Genomic DNA, 19,592 nt, shown 5'->3' on the forward strand with positions numbered 1-19,592 from the left:
GTGGAATCAAGATACTAGAGGGCAATTCGGAACACGACGGCGCCTTTCCAAGCACTGGGGTTCAAGTGGCTCATATCGGTATTTAAGTGTCAACTCGGATTCGATTAACCTCGAGCGGGGAGCGGTGCGGGACGCCGGCTACCGGTCTTATATAAAACCGAGAGAAGAAGAGTCTCTCAATGGCCGTTTTAGAGGAATGTCGGAAAGGGGCGATCCTCGGTTATCCATAGACCTCTCTCGTTTTCCATCCTACCCCGTGGTAACTGTGACTGCATATCCGCCTGTCAGTAAGAGTAGTTAAAAGAAGGAAGACCACACCTACCCATTCTATCAAACACGAATACCATCTTCCCTTGAGATGTCTCTTGACGAAGACACGTCCGAATCACTAGAACGAATCTAGCTTACTCGTCCAGGTTAGTAAACACACAATATCCTACCAAGGTTAGAAAAACTCACGCGTCCCTCTCCAAGACATCCTCAGCCCCTTCCTTCAAGCTCAACTTCCAAAAACGAAAGGAATCAGAAGGAGAAACTCCTGGATTCCATATAAACCCTACACTCTCCCCTAGACATTGTCAATAGCCTCCGTAGCTCGATTCCACCATCCCATCGTGGGCACCAGCAAAATAAGGCAGAGAACCAAGATAAGAGCCATCAAGGCGATGATCCAGCCGAGGCATCTTCTGACGGCGGAATAAGACATGTCGTCGTCGTTTGGGTAGAGAAGCGAGCGGTCAGAGTCGGAGTTTGGGGGTGGGGGAGGAGGGTTGAGGAGAGGGCGGTACTTGGGGCCGCGGTTGGAGGGGGAGATGGTGAGGTATGGTTTAGGCATTCTGAAATGGATTTGCTTTTCTTGCTGGATGACGTTGGCTTGGTTGGAGGTGTGTCTTTGTGGTGATGTGAGAGCGGTGGTGTTCTTGGAATCGATGTCTGGGTTTCGTTTGTTTCGTGGATGGCGATGATCTTGGCAGATGGGTGGATCAGATCCAGGGGGTAAACAAGCAGGCGAGAAGGGGCGCCATGAGATAGGAAGGAAGGGTTTCGGGTCTAGCGAGGGCAAAACAAAAAGTGTTCTTGAAGAAGAAGAAGGCTGATATGGCCGGTCAATCACTAGGGGTGGTAGGTAGAGAGCCCACTGAAAGCAGAGAAAGGTGCCGAATTTGCAGCAACATCTCGAGGCAGAAGCAGTACGACAATGGCACCGTAGAACTGGTTGGAGGGAACCGGAGATGTAAGCTGCACAGCCACTGCTATATGTTCTAGGTGAAGAACGAGAGAAGGGGATGTTGAACTGCCTAGAGCATCAATGCAGTTGTGTAAGTAATATGATGTGTGATGGAAACGGTGACCTAGATCATATAAAGAAGGTCTAAGAAGAAAAACCAATACCTGAAGGTCGTAAGGACTTGGGTAAAATCCCAGGAATGGACCTCTTTCACTGTCTGTCACATCCAAAAGAGATCAGTTCTACAAAGAAAAAAGGTCAAAGAAACAAACCTCGGAAACACCCAAGAGTTGTCCCTTCAGAACTTCTTCCAAGTGAAGGTGATCCGAAAGGAAAAGCCCACCGAATCGCGACCATTTTGGAGAAGCCTTGCCCGTATCCCGATCTCTAGGCACCAAATTTCTTCGGAAACGGCAAGGCACTCGATAGCATAACTCGTCTACCATCTACCTACCCCAGATAGAAGAGCAGGACCTCTCCCAACTCAGGTCAAGAGCCTGGATGGGCCACCAACTTCCAAAAGAGTGGAATAAGTACAGCTTCCTCCTTCGCCGTGTAAATCGTTGTAGGTATGGAAAGAGCGCCAGCCAGATGAAGTTACTTCCTCTATACGTTCCCATAGTTCCATGGAGATGGGTCCGAGAGAGAGTAGCTCTCCATTGTCCAACTAGATGCTTCCGACAGAATGAAGTCTGATATATTTCAAATCCATTCCTCCAGCCGCACCAGGAACTCGAGCAAGCAACCCCCATCGAGGCCTCCAGATATACGCATATATGCTCTTCAGCCTCAAAGTGATGCCATGCCACGAAGCGGAGAGTTGCATTGCCACTTTGAGGGCATAGGCTGCAACGAATATACCCGCGTATATATGGATGGAATTTGGCAGTTGTAAGGCTCATCGCCTCGCGTCTTGGGCGGCTTCTGTCTTCTTATTCAGTACTTCTTCTGTCCGGCAGCCGCCCGAGCGGGAAGCGAGCAGAGGACGTGTCCGGGTACTATCAGCCGACGTCTTTCCACCAGGTCTCGGTCAAGAATGCCTTCTGATAACCTCGTTAGTGGAACTATGAGCGCATTGCTGAAAGACAATGCACCATATTTCGGCGTCGAATATCAAAAACTGAATTGCGCAATTCTGTTTCGATCCAGCTTCCATCTCATAATTCCATAGGGATTGGAGGCTCAGCCAGTGTCAGCTCGGAAGTCAATTGTGCCGTAGCCCTATCATGGCGGCTTTCATCAGGTACTACTATTATCTGCTGGATCGTGAAATCGCTCACGGTGATAGACCGACGGTGATCACTCGTGTGCATGGTGGTGATGTATTGGGGATCGAGGAGGCTGAGGCTAGTGCCGATGAAGAAGCTCGAGGACTCGAGGGGAGCAACTGCTGCCTGTTGATAGGTACAATTGTGCAATTATACATCAATGATTCCGTATTTTATTTACTAATCGCTGGATTAAAAATCATGCTTAGTTCCGGAAGGTGCACTCGGCTCCGGCGCCTCATCACCATGGCGTCATCTCGGTTGTGGTACCTCGCGCATAAGTCGAATCCGAATGCCGATGGTCGTCGGACCCAATGATAGTGTCCAATTGATGGGTTTCCCAGATGGAGGACTGCCCCAGGCCGGGGGAATTATAGCTTCCGATTTCTAAGCTCCCGCGGACCTATGTTTCACTGGCGATGGCGTAACTAATAAGCCTAACACTACTTAAAGCACCAGTAACCCATCCATAGCTTCACTCTCTATTTCCTTGTAAACTAAGCTACCTATCAATTTCATACCCCCTCCCCAACCCTGTTCATGACATCTCGCCTGCGATCTCTAGCAACTCATCTAAAAATGCCTACCAAGACCGATATCCACCTCTACACCACCGGCACCCCCAATGGTGTCAAGGTCAGCATCCTCCTCGAGGAGCTCGGCCTCGAGTACAAGGTGCGGGGTGTTTTATCCCTCTTCCCCACGTTCACAACTCCCCCGCCATTTTTGTACGACGTCTTGTGAACTAACATGACTTGAACTGAAGACTACTCCAATTACTCTCAGCAAGAATACGCAAAAGGTAAGTACATGAACATGTCTTATTGGGAGAAACAATATTTCTGCTCAGAGATTAACAAATGCCTGTGTCTAGGAGCCATGGTTCCTCGCGATAAATCCCAATGGCAGGATTCCCGCCATCACGGATACCTTTACGGATGGCAAGCCTATTCGCATCTTTGAGAGCGGTTCCATCTTGCAGTACCTCGTTGAGAGGTATGATAAGGACCACAAGGTTTCGTATCCCTATGGATCTCGAGAGTACTGGGAGGTGAACAACTGGGTGAGCACAAGCAATCCAGCCAGAAAACAGAAAGAATGTAACTAATGATGACTCGCGTAGCTTCACTGGCAAATGGGTGGCCTTGGACCTATGCAAGGGTGAGTGCCCACCTCGGTATCTCCAACACCAAGGAGAGAATTATAAAACTAACCCGAGACATAGACAAGCCAACCACTTCAAGAGTGAGTAGTAGAAGCGCAAAAGTGTACTGTCTATGTGGGCATGTTCTAAACTAGACTCGTAGGATACGCCCCTGAGCACATCCAGTATGGTGTAGACCGTTACACCAACGAAACCCGCCGCCTCTACCGCGTCCTTGACACCCACCTCGAAAAGTCCACCTCCGGCTTCCTCGTAGGCGACAGACTCACCATTGCAGACATTGCCATCGTCGGATGGGTCAACGCTCATGGTATGATGCGATTATCCAACCCCCCCTTCCCCTTTCCTCTCACCATTTCTACCAAAACAACCACCTTTAGTACTGAACTAATCCATTATCTTTTTTCAGATTGGGCTGGTGTGAGTCTTGACGAGTTCCCCAACGTCGCTGCCTGGCTCGCAAAGTTGAAAGCACGCGAGGCTGTCCAGCGGGGATTCGATATTCCGACACCCCAGAACAAGAAGCCGCTTTCTGAGGAGGAGCTTGAGAAGATTGCTGCGCAAACCAGAAGCTGGGTACAGAGTGGAATGGCTGAGGATGCGAAGAAGGCTTGAGTTTGACCGTAATGGGGTGATTGTACACTTTAGGAACGGAATAATGTTATGAGAATGATACGACTCGATTTACTCTGCGCTAGTAAAGTTCATATCCTGTGAATCCGACCGAATAAAAGCATCCCTTGTACGAGTTGCTCTAAGGAGAAGGTCTACTGCTCTGACCCAGGACTGAGCCAGTAGGTGTAGATTCACCGCGCTCCCTCATTGACTGCGATCTTGCTATCCTCCCCGAGTATGACATGTCGCTTCCTGCTATCGACGAGCCATGCGTTGCATGCACTTCCGATCCATTAGCCAGGTCCCAGTCGGTATCTCTCAGGTGCACTCCCTGGGTCGGCACACTCATTCTCCGTAAGCTCGGGGACCCTGAACTGGACATCTGCTGACCGTTGGCTTCGACCTCCAATTCCGCCGCAATGACTGCCGACTGCGTTGGGAGGAGTGCGAACCCGTGGAATATGCAGACATTACCGATCACAATTTTCGGAAAGAGGACGGCCAGCGGCTTAGTTAGGCGAGAGGGCGGTTGCTGTTTCTTGAGGTGTTCCTCTTCCAACTTCACCGCATCATATTCTTGGCGATGTCTGTTGAACCAGTGTTCCGCCTCGGTAGCGGTATATGACCAAGCCCCTTCTCGAATGCGCTGGAGCGGCAGCCACATCTCTATCGCTTCGGTAAAGATGGCCTGGAGGTCGTTTTCCAATTTTGCCTTTTGAGCCCTGTCCTCGAGCCAACAGCCGAGAAACTTGCAGACGTTTCTGGTCGCCTTCTGCGAGACGACTTTGACTACATTGGGACCCTGGCTTGCCTTTGCGAATTGGCAACGAATGACGCTGCCCTCGCTCTTGTTGCTCGTGTTCAGCAGGTTCACGGCGTCAATTATAGGGCCTTCGAGGGTTCCTAGGTTTTCTGCTACGTAGAAATCCCTGAAGATCCGTCGAGCCAGTTCTTCGGAGATGACTGCTTCAGCAGCTGCACAGCGCATATACTTGGCAGCTTCCGAATTGGACTGCACTTTCGGTATATCCCCGGGGAGTTTGGGGAACTAAATGACGTTTTGTTTAGCAGAGATACTCCATCTCCTCCCTGGAGTTCGGACTTAGCGTTAAGACTTACAGCAGGATTAGCAACTTTGTTGTAGAAGTGTTCCCGGACTACTTGGTGCAATCTTGAGCTCAAAGAATCGAATGCTTGTTCCCTACAAGAGAAGGAAGTCGGATAAGAATGCATCCCGGACTGCTAATAGGAAAAGTAGAGGGATTTTTACTTACGCTTTCTTCTCGTCCTTCGTATCCCATGGGAGAAACCCGATGGCAGCATTCGCTTGGTTCAGTGCATATGTGCTATTCTTTAGCTTATTCGCCATTGCCTCTAAATCCAGGTTTTTTTGCCGAATATCGAAACCAAGCTCTTTGTTTTTCTTTTCGAGCTCCCTGACTTGCCTCTTGACAGAGTCAAGCTCCTTGAGACGCAGGTTATTTTCGCCAACTGTCTGCTTCAATTTTGCGTTCTGGTTCCTCAACTCGGCCAATTCTGCCAAGTCCTTGACATGTTGTTCCTGCTGCGTGTTCCACTCGCTGAAGCGGTTCTCGAATCTCCGAAGCAGTTCTTGCCCGCCAATTTCCCGCTCGTCCAGGTCTTGCCGGAGATTTTTGATGATCGCATCTTTCTCCCGAACAAGTTCCTCAAATTCTTCCTGCTTTCCCTTGAGCTCTTCGTCTTTTCTCTCTAGTTCTTGCTTGCAAGCCGCAAGCTGGTCTGAGAGACTCCCGTACTCTTGCAGTCCATCCCTCTCCTTGCAAAGTGCGTTGAAGTCGTCGACAATTTTCTTCAGTGTCGCCGAGAACGTGGCTCCGTCTCCGGAAGGGAGCTTTGCGTTCGCTCCTTTTGGTGCGGAATTGGACCCACGCTTATCCTTTCCGGACATGACTCTTGTGCATCGATGGAATGTATATAATACCAGTCTTTAGAATAAAGGTCGAGATGCTTAATGGGAGGATGAATTAGTCTTTACGATTGGGGTTTACAAGAACACAATAAAACTCTAGTCCTCAAGGTGCGCGTCCGTGAATATAAGAACCCCCCGCTGACCTTTGGGTAGTTTCCGCAGCCTTGCCGTAGACCAACCACCTGTTAGTCGCCGGGATTCCTTGTTGGTGGCGACATTTTCAATTTCCTGATCCGGTTTCTCGACTTCGTCTGCCTATTCTACGTGTTCCACTGGGGGATGTCGGGAGAGTGAAGGGGGGATGCCTTCAAGCGCGGGGCCAGGACGTTGCCGCCTCTGATAGGGTTGGCTGATGTCGCAGGCCAACACCGGCTGTGGCTTGCATGATCGGTCCGTCCAATGGTGACGTTGCACGGGCCGGAGATCGTGAAAATGGATAAAGAAGAGATCCGAGGGGGAAACAAAAATTCGAAGAAGCCGAAGGATTGTATTCGAGTCTATAATATCAGAGAGGTCGGAATGAAGTGGAATTAGCGGACTAGAGGGCTTATTGATGGATGAATCAGGCGTCAGCTCATCAATGTCCCCTCGCCGTCACCATCCCAGATGTCCCAGATGGGTGGGGACTAGCGATTCGGTCCTGGTCTCTGTTACACAGAGACCAGACATCGGGAGACCTCATTGCGCATTATCGATAGGCCTCGACTGTTGGTTGGCCAATCTGCACGAGGGGAGGCATTGCATGGGAGGGGTTTCGATTGACCCAGACATGTGGCAAACGATACCATTCAGTTTCATTCACTTGAAATTTCAACTTCAACCCACAGAGTACAAATATGATTAATACTTCAACAGTAGAAATATAAATCGAATGTGATGAAAGGTGAGATGCTTGGCTGTTGCATGAATGAAGTTCACACTGGTGGGAAGTTGCTGAGATTCAATAATGGATTCTTATCTCCGATGATATATCGGATTTAGTGAGTGATGACATAAGCATCTAGTTCGCCCGATATTTTTCCAAAGAATCCGTTTGAATACAAAGTACACAACGCCACTGTGCCTTTGCTTCGAAACTTTCTCCCACCTCCATCAACATACAACACCCATCGCATCCATCTTCAGGAGCGAAACCACAGGAGTGACGATACTCACATTCACCATGTCTTGGCGAAATCAAGGCATCACAGGTTCTAACAACATCCCCTTGGGGAAGCGCCGATTTGGCGGCGATGACCTCGACGGCGCACCTGTCGAGGATGGCGACCTCAAACGGGGCCGCAGCCCTGAGCGCAGTAAGTTTTTGTCCCGCCCGGATTTTGATGACCCGTTCTCTCTTCTGACGCGTTCTGTCTCTGAATTAGGGAGCGAGACCGATGGACCGAAGCGCCGAAAGAAGCGAAATCGATGGGGTGATGCCTCGGAGAACAAGGCTGCCGGCCTGATGGGCCTCCCTACGGCCATCCTGGCGAACATGACCAGCGAGCAGCTCGAGGCGTACACTCTCCATCTCAGAATTGAAGAAATTAGCCAGAAGCTCCGCATCGACGATGTCGTCCCAGCTGATGGCGATAGGTATGTTTTCCTCCTGTCCCTCCCTTTTTTTTTTTTTTTTTTTTTTTTTTTGCACATGCTGCTAGCCCTCGTCGGCAACGCAGGCATGTGTTGGAGCCTAAAATCACATTGCTAACTTTCTTTCAATCACAGGTCCCCTTCCCCAGCCCCGCAGTACGATAACCACGGTCGCCGTATCAACACTAGGGAATACCGATACCGCAAGCGCCTCGAGGATGAGCGCCACAAGCTCATCGAGAGGGCCATGAAGACCATTCCTAACTATCACCCACCCCAGGACTATCGCAGACCCACCAAGACCCAGGAGAAGGTCTACGTGCCTGTTAACGATTATCCCGAGATTAACTTTAGTATGATTGCTAACCCTCTAACCCTCCTAACTAACCTTTCCCCCATCCCCCCTAACGTCCCCCTTTCTTTGTGTGTGTTTTCTCGCCCGGATTGGAATACGACCAGATATCTTGCTCTGGCGCCACCTTGTACCGCGGTGCTGCGCTTTGTAACTGGTCTTATGCCTAAAAACGGCTTGTCTACTACGCATTGTTTGCTCTACCTAATTTTATCAGAAACTAACACTTAGCTTTTCTCCCCCCAAAGTTGGCTTACTCATCGGCCCTCGTGGCAACACCCTCAAGAAGATGGAACAAGACTCTGGCGCCAAAATCGCTATCCGCGGCAAGGGCTCAGTCAAGGAGGGTAAAGGCAGGTCTGATGCCGCCCATTCCAGCAACCAGGAGGAGGACTTGCACTGTCTCATCATGGCCGACACGGAGGAAAAGATAAACAAGGCCAAGAAACTGATTCACAACGTCATCGAAACGGTATGTCTCCTTTCCCACTCTCGTTTTTTTGCCCTCGTTTGTGTGGCTTGGTTACTAAGTCTTTTCTCTTCAATAGGCTGCATCTATTCCTGAAGGACAAAACGAGCTCAAGCGTAACCAACTGCGCGAGCTTGCTGCCCTCAACGGAACGCTCCGAGATGACGAGAACCAAGCCTGCCAGAACTGCGGTCGCATCGGCCACCGCAAGTATGACTGCCCTGATAAGCCCAACTACACGGCCAGCATCATCTGTCGTGTTTGCGGTAACGCTGGCCACATGGCTCGAGACTGTCCCGACCGACAGAAGGGTGCTAGCTGGCGTAACGATGGCGGATACGGCCGTGGTGGCGGTGGTCGTGGAGGCGATGCCGTCGACCGAGAATATGAGGTATGTTTGACCGCTACAATCATTGCATAATGAATCCCCTCTCCTTTTAAGAACTAATGCTGACTCGATTTATAGCAACTCATGCAAGAACTCGGCGGAGGTTCTGGTCCCCCAGCCAGGATCGAAGCCGGTCCAAGCTCGAGCAATGGTCCTTCAGACGGTGCCAAGCCTTGGCAGCAGCGGGGTCCGCCTGCCGGTGGACCGAGCGGCGGTCCTGCTCCCTGGCGCATGCGACGGGAGCAAAACGATTCTGGAGAAGGCGACGGCTCTGGTCCTGGCTCTGGCTCTGCCGCTCCTTGGGCCCGCGATCGTGATCGCGATAGGGACCGAGACCGGGACCGAGACCGGGATCGCCCCCGTCGTGACGACTACCACAATGGAGGCTATGGCGGTGGTGGTGATCGCGGTGATCGCTATTCTAGCTCGGGCAACGGCTACGGCAGGCCGCCTGCCCCTCCTGGAGCGGCCCCTTGGCAGCAAGCCCCCGGCACCTCTCAGAGCGCGTATGGTGGCTATCCTGGATATGGTGGTTACGGAGCGCCTCCAGGCATGTCCGGCGCCCCTCCCGGCCTTCCCCCTCCACCTCCTCCGGGCGGCGTTCCTGGAGCCCCTCCCGGCCTTCCAACGGGCATCAACGCCCTCATCCAACAATACTCCGGCGGTGCTCCCCCGCCGCCCCCTCCCCCTCCTTCGGGAGATGCGCCTCCTCCACCTCCTAGCGACCAGCCTCCTCCGCCGCCCCCTCCTGCTTGAGCAGATTGACTGAGACCCAAGCCAAGGATATCGGCGTTTTTGGGAGGCTTCTAACTAACAACGACATGGACCCCGGTTTTGGTGAAAAAAAAATATGTGCATCAACTAACGGAACGGAGGACATTTCTCTCCACACTTCTAATTGTCATCTGTACTTTTTGTTTTCTTTTTCTCGTTGCGTCGTCTGCTTTCGACTCACTTTAACACAGGAAGGATGAAGAGAGAAGAGAAATGAAGACCACTAACCGAAACGGACTGCCCCTAACGTTGATGATGCTCGCTGGTTGCAATCCGGGATCCCGTACGCCAAGACGAGGTCCTCCTAACTGGTCACATTGGCCTGGTTATCCTGTAATTACTTGGGCAGGTATGCAGCCAAGTAGTTGGTATGCGTAATGGCCGGGGCTGCGCGATTCTTCCTGTTTCCTTTAACAGTATTTTTATACAGCTTAGTCTCGTAGTAATCCACGACGTTTCGATTCTATGTGGTGTGTTTTCTATTATGTATTTGTGAAGTCTTGCGTCTTTCAGCCGCCTGTTCTGGCTGTCGTGATAAGCTCGACCCTGCGTGTTCGTCAGTTGTGTCTGTTCTTCTTGATCGGACATAAGTGGCTCGGCAGTTCAATGAAGTTGTTGATGCTAAGCCCTTCGAGGAGTGCTCATGTGGTTTTGCGAAGTCCTTGGACTGTTGGGGTTTACTTTCGTAGAGTAGCTCAAAAGTGGCAGCTGGACAGTCTGGGAGCCCACTGAGCCAGCCACTAGCCTGCAGTGGCTTTTCGCACGATTGGACGGAGGCATCTCCCAGCGGAGCCGAGAGCAGGTTGTACGTTGAGCTTTATCGATCCAGACCTCCGCCCGCTATCAACTAATGCCGGGTTTCGCCTTTGCCGATGAAAGAAGACCGGCCGCTTGGGAGTAAAGTCCATTGGTCGTATCATCTGGCGATATCTACCAGACTACCTCGCACATCGCGCCAAGTTAGCCAGGTAAAGTTTAAGTTGCGGCTAGTACTTGTACAGGCGTTGGGTTCCATGGGCGTACATGTACGAACAAGACTTCAGCAACCCAAAGTATCAATAAGTGCCTCCAAATATTCCATAGCTTCAACCTTGACAGTTCCGACATGCCGTTTTTGAACACGACTTGGACGCCGTGACGATTCAAGACGAACGACAGATGGCGTGGAATCTGCACGTTGGGAAATCTCCCCTTCGTACCTGGACTTGTTAAATTGAGCATTAATCCCCCGCGTGCCCTTGCTGCTTACCCGTCAGCGTCAGCTTGGGAATAATTTCCAGGTTTCTTGTTGTCTTCGTTCTTTCCCCGCGTCCTGATTGAGCTCGACCTTTCCATCCTCAAGCCTTGAGAGCTAAACACACGTACTTGTACTTTGTATCTCGAGGAACAGCTCAAGTTGCTGGCTTGCATCAAGTCAGCATCCTCGAATCATCCATCTCCAAATACCTTCTCATATTTAACCCAAGTTCGTCTCATTCATTCCTCCCAAGGAATAGCATCCCCGGCTGCGCATTATTCAATTCTCCCCGTCTCCAGAATTAGGGAATCTCCCCTCTCAAGTCCCCCATCGGGGCAGACATCCCAGCCATCATGAAGTGGTACAACCCCTTCGCCTTCCGCCCCGCCCAAGTCACCTTCTGGACAACCCTCGTCTACGTCGCCCTCGTCATCCCCATAATCTACATCCAGGAGACTGTCCCGCCCACACCGAACACCTCGACGCCGTACCCCGGCGTGGACCTAGACGATGCGTGGGCCGATCTGACGAGCATCACTAAGGCATTCCATCCGTTTAGCAGCAAGTTTAACGAGGACGTGAGGGAGTATCTCTTGGGGCGGATCCAAGATATTTTAAATGTGAATGATGTGCGATGGACGTCTGAGATGTCGTGGCATGGGATTTCGTGAGTTTTTCGTGAGCGCGTGAATTATACCATCTAGTGAGCTAACTAGTGAAAAAAAAAGGCCATTGAACAAGAATGAAGCGGAGGCGAATGCCCGTTTGGAGAAGAGCCCGCTGGCTACCATCTTTAATGACCTCGTGTCGAATGTGACGGTTACTTTGACTAAGAGTAGTAGTGTTGGGACGGCCGATCCGTCTTGTGGGTTGGGAACGTACTTTGAGGGCTCGAATCTTATTGTTTATATCCGGGGGACAGATGATGATGAGGGCGAGTGGTGGAAGAAGGATCCGAGTGAGTGGTCAGAGAATCATCATGGTGTTATGGTGAATGCGCATTTTGACTCGTAAGTTCATCCATATTCCTCCTCTGCCATAGTCCATTATTTACAATAGATATCTAGCGTATCGACTGGCTACGGTGCTACGGACGATGGCATCGGCGTCGTCACAATCCTGCAGATGATCAGCTACTTCACCACCCCCGGAAACCAACCCAAGCACGGAATCATCGCCCTTCTGAACAACGGCGAGGAGGATTACATGTGGGGATCCCGCACATTCGGCGTGAACCCCGTCATGCCCTTCGTGCACACCTTCTTAAATCTCGAGGGCGCCGGCGCCGGCGGTAGAGCCGTGCTCTTCCGATCTACGGACCTCGAGGTCACCAAGGCTTATTCCAGCGCTCCGAATCCCTTCGGGACCGTCGTGGGCTCGGATGGTTTCGCTCTCGGCCTCATTAAGAGCCAGACGGATTATGTTATATTTAACCAGGTCTACGGGGCTCGCGGTCTCGATGTCGCTTTTTACGAGCCGAGGAGCATGTATCATACCATGCAGGATGATACGCGACATACCTCCCGCGCTAGCCTGTGGCACATGCTATCGGCTAGCATCAAGACGATGGAAGCACTCTCCGGCGAGGCAGGTGATGCGTTTGTCGGTCCGAGGCCGGATCACGACGAGAGCAAGGTTCAGAACGGGAGAGGAAGCGACGGCGTATGGTTCGATCTCGTGGGCAAGGGTTTCGCCGTATTCGGACTGAGAACTCTCTTCGGGTGGTCCGTCAGCCTTCTCATCGTCTCGCCACTCGTTCTCCTATTCGTGTCGTGGATCCTTGCGAAGAGTGACAAGTACTACTTCTTCTCGAGCAAGGTTTCTTCGCATGATAGTGTTGGTGGCAGTAATGCCGTCGCTATCAATGGCTGGAGGGGTTTCTTCCGGTTCCCGCTGGCTCTGATCTTCTCTAGTGGGTTGGTTACCGGATCGGCGCTGCTTTTGAGGAAGTTGAATCCGTTGATTGTTTATAGCAGCTCCTATGCTATGTAAGTAGGCCTTTTTCCCTTACGATTTCTTGTACGAAGCTACTTTGAACGGTAAGGCTAATCATTACCGATGATCAACCAGCTGGGCGATGATGGTTTCCCTCTTTTATTTTTCACTGTGGGTTATTATGCGAGGTGCCAATGCCATGCGACCCAGCGCTTTGCACCGGGGCTACGTCTTCATTTGGCTGTTCATCATCAGCTGGGCCATCCTCGTTGCAGTCACCGTGCTCGAGGATCGGTTCCATATCGCGGCCGGCTACCCCTTTGTCATCCTCCATGCCGCCACCTCCCTCTGCCTTTTGATCTCTCTATGCGAGCTCTTTGCTCTTCCGGCTAAGAAGGATTTCTCGAGATGGTCTCAAGGGCCGGCGCCTAGCGCTGCTTCCATCACCTCTAGGGAATCTCTCCGTTCGCGTGATCACCTTAGTGATGACCCGCGTCCATCGACTTCCAAGGCTCCTCCCCCCGACGAAGAACCAGAGTCTGCGGACGAAAGAACCCCGCTCATCATTAGTCGCAGTACGACTCGTACGGAAAACCTGCCCCGCACGACATTTTCCACCACCTACCGACGATCCATTGCCTCCATCACCGACGAGCCGCAGAACCAAGTCCTGAGGAATAACCGGGAGCCCTTCCACCTCGAGCAAGCTTGGTCTGCCGAGCTACCTAGCTGGACATGGTTCCTACAACTTCTCATTCTCGGACCCGTAACGGTATGGCTTTTCGGCCAACTCGGCCTATTCCTAACTGCGGCGACTTCGGCAACCGGCGCGGATGGGACCGCTCTCCTCCTGCCCTATGCTGCCATCGGTGCGTTCGCTATCCTGTCGCTCCTACCCTTGGCGCCTTTCATCCACCGGATACCCCACCAGACACCCTTGGTCCTCTTCGCTGTCTTCGCGGGGACGCTGTTCTACTCGCTCGTGGCATTCCCCTTTTCCTCGAACAGCACCTACAAGATCCTATTCCAGCAGACTCTCGACGTTGACACGGGCGCATCCAACATCACCATCGATGGCCTCGAGGAATTCGTCCGCCCTATCATCGCCGAACTGCCCTCCGCCGCCAAGAAGGAGGTTAAATGCATGCCCTCGGGTCGTAACGCTCTGAGGACATGCTACTACGACGGCTCGGCCGTCCTCCCAAACCTCCAACCCGAGGCCCTTGCCGCGCTTGGCGACGAAGAAGAAGAAGACCCACGCAAACGGTTCGCTAACCTAATCTCCGTTAACATCACTCGTAGCCCCGGTCCGGCATCCAAGACCGCCATCTTCGACGTCGACGCCGTCAACACCAAGGCCTGCTTCCTCATCTTCCGCAATAAACGTGTCACCAGCTTCCACGTTGAGGGTGCCGCACCGTGGGACTCTCGCTTCGGCGAGTTCCACGAGCACGGGCTCTGCCAGGTGAGGTTGTGGAGGCGCGACTGGGATAAAGTGTGGAGAGTAGCCGTCAAGTGGGGAGACGACGAGGGCTACGATGTTGCGAAGGAGACTACGCCCGTCGGCGGCGGAGCGGCGCTACCCTTGGGGCATAATGGGGAGTTGAGAGTGAGAGAACAAGAGAGAGGGAAGTTGGAGGGAGAGGTGGCGTGCATGTGGGCGGATGCGAATGTGCCGGGGGTGATACCGGCGTTTGAGGAGGTTGTGAGGTTTTCGCCGGTTTGGGTTACGGTTACGAAGGCTGCGGAGGGGTTGGTTGTTGGGACGAAGAAGTTTAGTGTGTAAGACCTGTATGTTTTGCTAACTAGTGTGCACATTTTCCTTTGTTTTCTCACGGAGTGGGCGCGGTATGTTTGTTTGGAGCAGCTTTGGTAATGAGGAGGATAGGTACATGACGCTGTAGTGAAGGGGAGATGTAAGTGTTTGCATAGCTGTATCATTGCCACGGATTGGTTTCTTGTTAAGTTTGATTGTATCTTGGGTATCTAGCTGTTTTGTAACGTTTTGTAAGGGTACAATTGTATAGGGATTGTCTCGTCTAATGTCTTGATTGTCGTTAGCAAACTGAATGCGGGTTCCCGACGTATGATCTCTTCTGTTGGCTTACTGGAGAAGAATCCAACCATTTGTCTCTCTCTCCCCCTCTCTTCTCCGTGAATCTAGGACAGCCGATCCCAACTCCAATAGTAGAGCGTCCCAAGGGAAAGCCCAATGTTTTGGCCATGCTCCCAGACACGCATTCTTGAGGTGTGTTGACACCACCGGAATCTCCAACACCGAAGATGACCGCTCGTCCAGCCTTACTCTTAGCTTCGTAGCACTCGCCACAAAGCCATCACGCAGAAGCGCCCTCCCTCTCGGCCCCGGAACCTAAACACTCCACACCGCAAGTTCCCCCCATCACTCCTCCATAGGTTCCCCCTTCACAGCCCCCGTCCCCTCACCCTTCCCCCCTTCCAAAACCTCCCTCCCCGTCCGCCAAAGCTCCGCCTCCATATCCCTCTCCACCCGATTCCTCCTACTATTCAACCAACCCACATCCAGATTCCCCACGGTTCCCACCGCCGTCGGACTCAGCGTCGCCGCCTTCTTCTTCTGCCTCTGGTCCGCCGCATCGGCCCGGTCGTTAGACAGGTCGATGATGCCCGCTTCCTCGAGGCCGAAGATCTGCCGTTTCATGTGCACGTCGATGGTGTGCAGCGTCGTGATGAAGGCGTCCATGGAGGATTTGAAGGTTTGTTGTTGGGTGGAGAGGGGGGTTGAGGGGGAGGGGGTTAGGGCTGTTAGGGCGGTGCTTGTGTGGGTCATTATTTCGGCGATTTTCTGGTTTCGTTAGAGGCATTGGGTATATAGGATGGGAGGGAAGGGGGGGCGTTTACCTTGTCGATCTCGTTGAGTTGTTGGATGCGTTCGGAGATGGTGAAGGGCTGGAATGAGTTTGGTGATTGATTAGATGCCATGTTGGGGGTTGCTGGCGTCGAAAATTGGCATTTTATGAGGGTATATGAGAGTATGGAATGTATTTGGAGGAATTGGAGACTTGGGTCCTCGAAATACTTGAATTCTGGGAATATTCTATGAGATTTGTTCGCTTTGTTTGGAGCAGGTGGTGATCAAGAAAGGCAGCTTGAGCTTAAGAGGATGCAGATGGCAGAGGCACAGGTACCAAGGTACTTCACCAGGTACAATCACGTGACATTCACTTTTGTCGCCCCTTCCCAAGCAGACAGTTTCTGTCACTAGCACCAGTGATTGGGCAGTCGCAGCCATTGCAACCTCCCAATTATGCGCGGCTGTTCATCTTTCGCGACTTCCTCATCAGCCTTACTCACTCCATCCATCAAGACAGAAAACCAGCATCCCTCAGTCATTCATTCCTTTTTTCCCCATCTTCCTCCATCATCACATCTTTCCCCATGCAACTATGTCATCATAGTTGACATCATCCTTTCTGATCTTTCGCCCATCATAACCACTAAATCGACCTCCATCTCTCCATCTCTCTTATATACAACACCATCAAAGGAACCACCATGTCGACAGGCCAGGGTCCTCCGGCTGCCACTACGCCTGGGGTCACTCCTGGACAGCCCGCCCCAGGACCTCCGCTTTCAAACCAGAATCTTAACCAGATCGTAAGTTTAGCCTATTTTCCTTTATTTAGGCCTCTCTGCATGTCCAAATGCTAGGACGGTCTGCAGTCACAAAGGATGTATGGGCTTGCGAGGTGCTGGGACAGAATTGTACTTTCCTTGTCCTTTCTGATTAGGATCTGTCTGGTCTTGGGTGTAAATAATACAGCCTACTCTGCAGTAGCCTGGCCATCACTCTTGGTCTCTGATCTTCTCAGAGTGCAGAAAGGGTAGAAGCAGCTATCCTCTCTTGGCTGCATTGCCTCGTCCTGATCTGAAACATGTCACCTCTGGGTGATTTGCATTCACTGGCAGGCTGTACACTGCTGCGTTGGGTTTGCTTGCTGTTCCTTGACTCGAGCTAGAGACTTTTGTTTCGTTTACTCATCGAGACAAGAGTCTCGTTCCGACAGGAAGGCACCTCTGACAAACTGGCTCTGGAGAATTTCTTCCTCCTGCAAGCTTCGTCTCCTCAGAATCCTAGTCTCCTTTTCCTTTCCAAGAGCTGCTCATCCCCAAGGAAGACAACTCTTTGGACTAGAGCATGCAGACAAGACATCGCCTGGCTTCGAAAATCGTTCATTTCATCTAGTTTGAGCTTGGCGTTTGGCAAATCATTTTACTAACGATGAACACGTAGGTTACGGAGTTTCTGTTGAAACGGGGCTACACCCGGACTGAGCTTGTGTTTAGAGACGAGTCCAAGCATATTAACGAGGAGGGCAGGCCGATTCTAAACGATGCCGACGTTTACGGCCCAAGGAAGTATATCAAGGCCTTCAAGTTGCTGAAGGACTGGGTTGAGAACAGTCTTCAGATCTACAAGGTTGGCTCCTCCATTCCCTGCCACCCCTTTAGAAACTTCCTTTCCATTTCTGACACCTGGAGGGCGATTTAGTTTGAACTCGCCAAAGTCCTTTGGCCCTTCTTCGTGTACTCTTGGATCGAATTGATCGAAGTCGGTCAGCGAGACGTTGCCAAGCAGCTGCTTGAGACAGTGACGCCCACCTTCGAGAAGCACCACATTGATGACCTGAGGACCTTTTCGACCATCTCTCTTCCTCAGCATCTCAAAGAGAACCGTATCACCAGCCTGTACAAGAACAACAAGTACCGCATCCCTCTCAACCCTCACGTCGCCGGCGATCTTTTCCATTTCCTCGAGCGCGAGGATTCCCAGGGCGGCGCGTGCGTACGGTACGTTCTGCAGACCCACTGCGAGATCGACTCGACCGCCCGTGGCCCGATTACCCCCTTCAGTTTCGAGGCTATTTCGCGCCGAACGGAGGGTCGTGATCTGGAGGACGTTGACGCCCAGGAGGGTATCCCTGGTGTGAATATTGGCGTCTCGAATAAGGATGTGTTGGATTCAGTTGGTGCGTTGAAGCTTGGTCCCCTCCCCATGGAAGAGGGATTGCGTGAGGATGTGCGAGCCGAATTGCAGGATGAGGACCAGCGCAAGCCCCCCAAGCCTGGTCAGCCATCCTTGGTTGAGGAGTTCGATCAGAAGATCAAGCGTGAAGAGACGGATGACGCTCCCAGCCGCGCTGATCTGCCCCTGCCCCCTTCGCGAGCTCGCGATGTGGTCATGGAGATGCAGAAGGTCCGGGAGAACCGCGATCGCTTTAAGATTGAGGGCCGTACGGGCGGCATTGGACCAGGCGTAAGCTGCTGCATGTTCACTTGGCACAACACTTTGGGAAGGTAAGTTGACTCCAGTTATCTGTGCCATTATTCTAAAGGCTGTCTTCTAACAAGCCCGGATAGTGTCTCGTGCCTCGATTTCTCAAAGGATCAGAAGCTCGCGGCTGTAGGCACAATGGACTCGTACATTCGAGTATGGACTCTGGATGGCAAGCCGCTTAAGTCGAAGCATGCATCTGAGAAGGATCTCAAGGTCAACAACCGCAAGCTCATTGGTCATTCGGGTCCAGTCTATTCCGTTTCCTTCTCTGATGCCATCGACAGCAAGATGACAAGTCTCTTTGGCTCCTCGGATAAACCTCTTCCTGATACGGGTCCCAAGTTCCTGCTCTCGGCTAGTGGTGACGGTCATATCCGCCTTTGGTCTCTCGAGTTGTGGCAGTGTCTTTGCATTTACAAGGGTCACAGCGGTCCCGTCTTTCGCGTCTCGTGGGGCCCTCATGGCCATTACTTCCTCAGCGGCGGCTGGGACAAGACGGCTAGGGTGTGGATGCAGGACCACGCGTCGGCTCAGCGCCTTCTTGTAGGCCACGACACGAGCATTTCGGCCATTGCTTGGCACCCCAACGGAACCTATGTCTTTTCGGCGTCGGACGAGACCGACAAGTCGATTCGCATGTGGTCAGTCATCACGGGCCAGTGCGTGCGTGTGTTTACTGGACATACTGATTACATCTCGGCCCTCGAGTGTGCGCCCAATGGCAAGACTCTTGCTAGCGCCGATAACGCCGGCAACATTTTCTTCTGGGATCTTGCCAAAGGAACTCGCATCAAGCGCTCGCGCGGCCACGGGAAGGGCGGCATTTGGTCTCTCAGCTTCAGTGCTGAGTCTACGGTTCTAGTATCGGCTGGCCAGGATTGTACGGTCAGGATCTGGGACGTAGAGCTCCCCGCCGAAGGCCACAAGGCGGCGGCAGCCCAACAGCCTCTCATTCCTCAAGTCGGTCAAGAGCCTGCTGACGGCGCGGGAGCTGCGGCGGCGCAGCCTGGAGGATCTGCCGCGGCAACGGCGCCCACTCAGGCTCCCAGCGGTGGTGGTGCGGCTACGGGAACGACGGGCGGAAAGAAGAAGGGCAAGGAGGTCATGATTACGCCGGACCAAATCAGCGCCTTCGCAACGAAGAAGACGCCAGTCATGAAAGTTCAGATGACCCGCATGAACCTGGTCGTCGGCGGTGGCTGCTTCGATCCTGATCGCTAGGAGGATCAGGAGAACTCAGCCGCTGATGGCACGAACGAAAACGGCCTCACCCCGATTGGTGAGGAGCTGATCCGCGCCCTTCATACTCTTCGTGGTTAGA

General features: G+C 52.3%; 6 protein-coding genes and 1 pseudogene across 6 annotated transcripts; 4 read left to right on the forward strand and 3 right to left on the reverse strand.

Annotated features, from left to right (window-relative positions):
• Positions 1-568: 568 nt before the first annotated feature.
• Positions 569-835, reverse strand: SAPIO_CDS0486 (annotated as a pseudogene; the record flags this gene model as incomplete).
• A 2,240-nt stretch (positions 836-3,075) lies between these two features.
• SAPIO_CDS0487 (uncharacterized protein) lies at positions 3,076-4,276 on the forward strand (the record flags this gene model as incomplete). The annotated part of the gene is made up of 7 exons (XM_016783254.1): positions 3,076-3,171; positions 3,263-3,298; positions 3,371-3,559; positions 3,620-3,657; positions 3,722-3,741; positions 3,804-3,971; positions 4,071-4,276. The coding sequence occupies 7 exons, from the start codon at positions 3,076-3,078 to the stop codon at positions 4,274-4,276; spliced, it is 753 nt and encodes a 250-aa protein (XP_016646454.1).
• A 139-nt stretch (positions 4,277-4,415) lies between these two features.
• On the reverse strand, positions 4,416-6,206 carry SAPIO_CDS0488 (uncharacterized protein; the record flags this gene model as incomplete). Its single annotated transcript, XM_016783255.1, has 3 exons — positions 4,416-5,324; positions 5,396-5,477; positions 5,551-6,206. 3 exons carry the CDS (start codon positions 6,204-6,206, stop codon positions 4,416-4,418), a joined length of 1,647 nt encoding a protein of 548 aa, XP_016646455.1.
• Positions 6,207-7,389: 1,183 nt separating this feature from the next.
• On the forward strand, positions 7,390-9,764 carry SAPIO_CDS0489 (uncharacterized protein; the record flags this gene model as incomplete). The annotated part of the gene is made up of 6 exons (XM_016783256.1): positions 7,390-7,522; positions 7,592-7,802; positions 7,935-8,152; positions 8,400-8,623; positions 8,700-9,011; positions 9,087-9,764. The coding sequence occupies 6 exons, from the start codon at positions 7,390-7,392 to the stop codon at positions 9,762-9,764; spliced, it is 1,776 nt and encodes a 591-aa protein (XP_016646456.1).
• Positions 9,765-11,372: 1,608 nt separating this feature from the next.
• Positions 11,373-14,740, forward strand: SAPIO_CDS0490 (putative zinc metalloprotease; the record flags this gene model as incomplete). Its single annotated transcript, XM_016783257.1, has 4 exons — positions 11,373-11,686; positions 11,748-12,029; positions 12,087-13,007; positions 13,090-14,740. The coding sequence occupies 4 exons, from the start codon at positions 11,373-11,375 to the stop codon at positions 14,738-14,740; spliced, it is 3,168 nt and encodes a 1,055-aa protein (XP_016646457.1).
• Positions 14,741-15,355: 615 nt separating this feature from the next.
• Positions 15,356-15,915, reverse strand: SAPIO_CDS0491 (uncharacterized protein; the record flags this gene model as incomplete). The annotated part of the gene is made up of 2 exons (XM_016783258.1): positions 15,356-15,778; positions 15,835-15,915. 2 exons carry the CDS (start codon positions 15,913-15,915, stop codon positions 15,356-15,358), a joined length of 504 nt encoding a protein of 167 aa, XP_016646458.1.
• Positions 15,916-16,488: 573 nt separating this feature from the next.
• SAPIO_CDS0492 (uncharacterized protein) lies at positions 16,489-19,492 on the forward strand (the record flags this gene model as incomplete). The annotated part of the gene is made up of 4 exons (XM_016783259.1): positions 16,489-16,590; positions 17,228-17,413; positions 17,486-18,291; positions 18,355-19,492. 4 exons carry the CDS (start codon positions 16,489-16,491, stop codon positions 19,490-19,492), a joined length of 2,232 nt encoding a protein of 743 aa, XP_016646459.1.
• Positions 19,493-19,592: the final 100 nt, after the last annotated feature.

This window comes from Scedosporium apiospermum, assembly GCF_000732125.1.
Source record: "Scedosporium apiospermum strain IHEM 14462 chromosome Unknown SEQ_SAPIO_0022, whole genome shotgun sequence".
Classification (NCBI taxonomy): Eukaryota; Fungi; Ascomycota; class Sordariomycetes; order Microascales; family Microascaceae; genus Scedosporium; species Scedosporium apiospermum.